The sequence below is a fragment of the Corylus avellana genome, chromosome ca4 (assembly GCF_901000735.1).
Source record: "Corylus avellana chromosome ca4, CavTom2PMs-1.0".
NCBI lineage: Eukaryota > Viridiplantae > Streptophyta > Magnoliopsida > Fagales > Betulaceae > Corylus > Corylus avellana.
Genome location: NC_081544.1, coordinates 6,704,051 through 6,709,875, shown reverse-complemented (window position 1 = coordinate 6,709,875; position 5,825 = coordinate 6,704,051). Strand labels below are relative to the sequence as shown.

Here is a 5,825-nt window from a genome sequence, read left to right as displayed (position 1 = left end):
CAAATATATCATTTTTGTGGACAAATTCTTAAAATATGGATATTTTATGAATAATTTTAAACAATTTCAACCTAACACATAGATCCGCCCCTGACCAATGGGTGGTAGGCGGTGGACTTTTTCTATTTTTGACAAACTCAGTTCGGTAGGCGGAATAACATTTTCTAACCGAACCGACTTTACCGACCGACACCGACCAATTTTCAATTTCTTCACTTACCGACATTACCCACGGCCATTCGGTGATGGAACAAAAAGTTGGAGGAATCAGTCGGTGAAATTTTCTACTTTACCGACAATGACAATGCAAAATGCAAAAACTCAATTTTCCTAACCGAACCGACCGACTCCAGGGCCTACTTGATATACTACGTATAATAGCAAAAGCCTTCCAAAGAAAATTTTAAAATTGAGATAAGTAACAAATGTCTCTTTAAAAACTGACAAGCACTTGCCAATTATAAAAATTAGAAATATAGATAATTAATAAATATGACATTTACTTTAATGCCATGTTGGGTATTCGTTTATGAAAATGATCATTCATGAATCAATATTTTAACCGTTAATCTTACAAAATCTTGCCATTTTGACTTGATTTGCGTTTCCAACAATGATAAGTTTAGTTTATTAGAGTTTTAAATTGGTTTGACTCTCCAATTTTATTTACTTTTTCTAATCAAATTGTAGCGTGCTAATGATAAGTTTATTTTATTAGAGTAGTGTATATGAGTAATCCTAAAGTCCATAGCCACATGGAGAAGGATCCTCTCCATTTCATTTGAAATGGAGGGGATCCATTTAGTTGTTTTAAGAAGTTATTTTTATCTAAATGAAAAATAAAAAGTCCATAAATGACAAAATTGCCTCCCCTAAAAATAACTAGTTCCTCTCGATTTCGAATGAAATGGAGAGGATCCAAGTCCCTAGCACATGGGGTCTCACAATTGCATTTTATTTATTTAATTTAGTTTGCTAGGGTTGACTGGTGTATTTACTCAAGTCAAGAAACTACTCTATGCAATAGTTTTAAATTGGTTTGACGCTCCAATTTTTTTGTTTTTATTTTTTTCTAATCAAATTGGAAAATGGGTACAAATGATTAAAATACTGAAAAAGGGGGTGGGCTCCCCTACAACAGACCCAAACACGAAAATTAACCGTGCAAGTAAACGAAGCAAAGTAGGAAATATGCCAAATAAATGAGCTGGTCCTCTCCAAGGGACCGCATAAAATGGTTTTAAAAACAAAAAGAGTACAAGAAGAGTCACGAACCTCAAAATGTTTACAAACTCTAATTACAGGTGTAAGAACCCCATGAGGTCCAAACACATCTGCACCCCAGCACAAAATAACACTGACAAACCGAAGGAAGTCAATACAGGAAAGGCACTAGTAAGATCCGAATCTGGAACCGAAGAGAAGGAAGTACTGTCTCTGGAAGCACTAGTCTCCACTACAAAATTAAACCCTAAATACAGAGGGAGACTAAAACCCACAAAACCCAAACAAAACAACAGGAAATACAAGGAAACAAATGAAAAAATAAAAATAAAAAGAAGGGAAAAATAAAAACAATAAGCAGAAATACAACAAAAAACCCAACAACCAGCAGTAACGGTGGTGATGAAGGTGGAGGAGCAGCCGGAGGAGCCCATGATCTGGACCGTGGGGATCACACGCTAGCGCGTGGGATCCACGCTCAAGCGCATGGGTCTCACACTCCGACGTGTGCAGTGTTGACGATAGATTGCAAGGTGGCAGTGCGGATTGAGCTGGGCGACCGGTGATGATGGTGGAATGGCGCGTGTAGGCTCGGGTCAACCTGAGTAAAGTAGATCGGGTTTTAAAGAAAACCCATCTGTGAACCAATGGAGATCTAGGCTGCAGAGTGGAGGACGGTGAGCGGCAAAGGGCCACCAATGGAGATCTAGGCTGCAGAGTGGAGGACGGTGAGCGGCAAAGGGCCAAACAGGAAAGGAGGTGGGCAACCCACGGTAGTGGAGTAGTGGTTGGCGGAAGATGGAGAAAAACACTGTGCAGGCGGGCGACAAAAAAACGAAGAAAACATGAAAGGAACTATAACCGGAGAGGAAAGAAAGGGAGATGGGAGGTTTCCTCCTTCCCAGAAAACCACATTGACGTTGGTAGAAAACCTCACAAGGAAGTAGTGTTTACTCTACCTAGAGAGAAGGAGGAGCTTCTCTCACTAAAAATGAGAGAAGCGGTTGGTTTTTGACACTCCAATTTTGAGGAAAGAAGGATACGTCCACTTTTTTTTTTTTTTTACATGTCCGCACAAAAGGAAGGAGGGGGATACGAATAAATGACCTCCCTTAATGAGGCGTGGTCTCCAGCCAATTGAGCTACTCCTTGGAGACACATTGACGATTTTTTGGTAATTTGAGAGATATTCTATCCCAATTAAAAGTTTTGAAAAATTGTCAATTAGGAAGTAGTTTGAGGGGAAATTGCTACACTTTTCAAATTTTTTTTCTCCAAAAATTAGTTATGAAATAATGTGTTATCATCCCACGAGTTGATGACACATTTCTCAAAGTAATAAGTCCCATGAAATGATGACACATCATTTAGAAATGAACATTAAAAAAAAAATTGTAGAAGTATAGCACTTCTCATTTGAGGGGGGTATAAGGACTTTTCCTTAATAATAATAATAATAATAAATCATCTAAGAATTGGTTGTAATTGTCATATTAGCATTGTAGGATAAAAATGTAGTATATAGCATTTTTCTTGTGACAAATATTTTCTGAATTTCTAAATTTGATAATTAAAGCCTTAAGTTTTCTTTGATCCAAATTTCAATTGATGAATGATAAATGGAGCGCTTGATGATTGTTAGGCTTTGGCGAGCTCATCCTGATCTCAATCTTAAGCCTTGAATTAGGCAAAAAATTCTTGTTCCCAATTCTGAGTCTTCATTGCCTGTTCTCCCATCAAATATACCGATCTAGCCTATCTTGCTCCAATAGTGAATAAACATGCAATGTAACTATTTATGTCCGATGTTACTTCTGATTTTGAGGGAGGACCAAACCATTCTTCAAGCAATAGTTACAAAAATCCGTGAAGGTAAGTTAGTTGAGATGATTTGTGATTTCGTTTTGTTAGGGTGTATTCATGAATTATGATAGACAACACATAGTGAGGAAAACTTGCTCACTTGAGACTTGCTTGTTACTTGTCAAATCAAAGAGGAACTAACACACATTAGTCTATATCTATCACACTGTAACTTGTTTCTAAATTTGTGAAAATTTCTCTTAATCACATCCCGACTTGTTTTTACATTTAATTTATTTTATTGTTCTTTTTTAAAAAGTTTAAAACTCATTTTTAATTTATATCACATTAATAACTTTTTATTACTATTTAAACAAAAACTTCATAACAAAATTTTTTACTAAATGACCACTTGTGGCTAGCCTATTGATTCCTTGGAGAGAGTAGTCTTAAATCACTACTTATCTCAAAAGTTTAAGTTAATAGGAAGATGTTAATTTAACAATTTAATTTTATATTTTAAAATTCTCTCATATATGTGAACTCAAACTCTTTTTTAATAAATGGGGCTAATACATAGAATATTAATTGAAATAGAGAAAAAATTGATGGGGAGAGAGTATTTGATCTCAAGACCTCTGCTGACTCTCATAGCATATTCAATCACAACTTATTTCAAAAATTTAAACCGATAAAAAAAAAAAAACGATAAATTTAATTATTTAATTTATATTCTTAAAAAAAAAAAAAAAAAATTAGAAGAATCCCTAGCTTCTGCCAGCAAGACCTCTCCCTTGTCACCTGAAGATTGGCACTGCCAATATATAGGGACTTAAACTCCAACACAGGTTGAACCATCTTCTTTGGAAGATTGCTAAGAACCTTCTTAATGTGAGAGCCAACAATTGCAGATTTTATGCCCCTCAAGAAACTCTGAGTCATATTTGGCCTGAGTGTTCCTTTGCAAAAACTCTATGCAGGAGCTCAAGGTGGCCTTTTCATTATCAATGCTTTCTGCAATCAAGGCATCAAAACCCCACCAGCTGCTAGGAATCCCAAAAATTTACTCTCAGAAGTTCCAACTCCATGCTGCCATTATTTTAGAAATCCGAAGAAATTAGCTTGTGCATAATGCTATCCAACCTGTGATATCTCATTTCATTCAACAAATCTCTTCCACTACAAGGGATCGCATTATTTCTAGGAAAGATATTTCCCCTTCACTTTGGTCCCCTCCTCTACCTGGTAGCATCAAATTCAACTTTGATTTGGCAATGAGGACAGATTTTGCTGTGGCTGCCATGGTTATTAGTGACTCGATCGGATGGGAACATTACCAAGGCTGCTTCTAAGCGTTTATCCACCAATGATGAAGCTAATGGAGAAGCTCAAGCAGCCTTTCTGGCCATCCAAACAAGCTCCTGTGGAGTAAATTCCCTTGTCTTGGAAGGGGATGCTCTTGATGTTACCCCTGCAATTCAAAGACCAAATCTGTTTGCTGGTTGGAATTTTGCCAATACTATTTCAGATATCAGCTTTAGTTTGCTTTCTTTTTATATAGCTAGCTGGAAAGTTATGAAAGTTTCAAGGAGTCTAAGTTTAGAGCATCTTGTTTAGTTACGTGAACTGCTTTCTATCTTATGTTTGGATGCATTCTCAATTGTATTCAAAACAAGAGTGAAAAAGAACCCACTTTCTAACCTTTTTTCCCTTATTGAATAGAAAAAATAAAATAAAATTTTTGGACTGTGTTCAAATTTGTTTTTATTTTTGTTCGCCGGGAGCTTTCTAGATTTATAAATGATGCACCAGCAAGCGTTTTCGCCTTCAATAAATCAATCCACTCAATTCTGGAGAACAAATAGGACTTGGTTTCAAGTTTACAAAGCTTGAGTTGACTCTATTGCACCTCATCTGCCCCCTCGTATACTAATACGGCTATATACTCCTATATGAGTAGATTTTCTTCAATTTTGATAAGGGCCAAAGGATTATATTTTTAAGTGAATGTAAATATCTACAAAAGGGTCCGTTTGTTTCAATGTTTTTGGTGTTTGGTACAATGGAAAATAACAAAGTAAAAATATTTCCTTATTATATATATATATATATGTTGTGAATAAAAATTGGTTTTTATAGGTTAATATGATTGAATGAAAATATAAAAAGAAGAATGTTACACAACTATCTTTTAACCATTTATTTTTTCAAATCCAATGGATCAACCATTGAATTTGTGGGTCCCATGCAAATTTAATGTTACATTCATTCATTCATTGTATGGAGATGGTTGAAGAGTGAATTTTATCATCTTCTATAAAAAATATATATATATGTTTATAATTTTCAGTACTGTGCACCAAACGCCAATAAATATTTTTAGAGGGAAATGTTTTCTTGAAAAATAATTTTCCAACAAAAAATATTTTACGTCGAAACAAACGAAGCATAAATACTTTCTCTAGTCCTAACTCCTAAGAAAGATCAATGCTTACCAAGCTAAGGACGTACGCATTGCTGCCATATCTAATTATCTATAGCTCTTTGCATTGCCATCAAAAAATTTACGCTAACCAAATTTAAAATTATTTTTGGAAACATGCATTAAGTTGTTTCCAGATTTTAGTTTTTTTGGTGTTTTTCATTTTCATGACTTGTTTTAGTTTTTAAAACTGTTTGCCAAATGCACATCAACAGTATTATAGAAACGTATTTTGCAGTTTTTCTGTTTCCAAAAAAATTTGGTAGCATTTCTCTTTGCCATTTGCACCATTTTATTACCATCTTGGTAGGTGTAT

The 5,825-nt window shown here is 35.1% G+C and overlaps 1 protein-coding gene across 1 annotated transcript in view; it reads left to right on the top strand.

Annotated features, from left to right (window-relative positions):
* LOC132177956 (L-type lectin-domain containing receptor kinase IX.1-like) overlaps positions 1-4,148 on the top strand; it is a 5,350-nt gene extending 1,202 nt beyond the window's left edge. Inside the window, exon 2 of the mRNA XM_059590428.1 lies at positions 4,008-4,148. Within this exon, the coding sequence (XP_059446411.1) occupies positions 4,008-4,148 (141 nt within the window). The remainder of the gene's footprint in view (positions 1-4,007) is intronic.
* Positions 4,149-5,825: the final 1,677 nt, after the last annotated feature.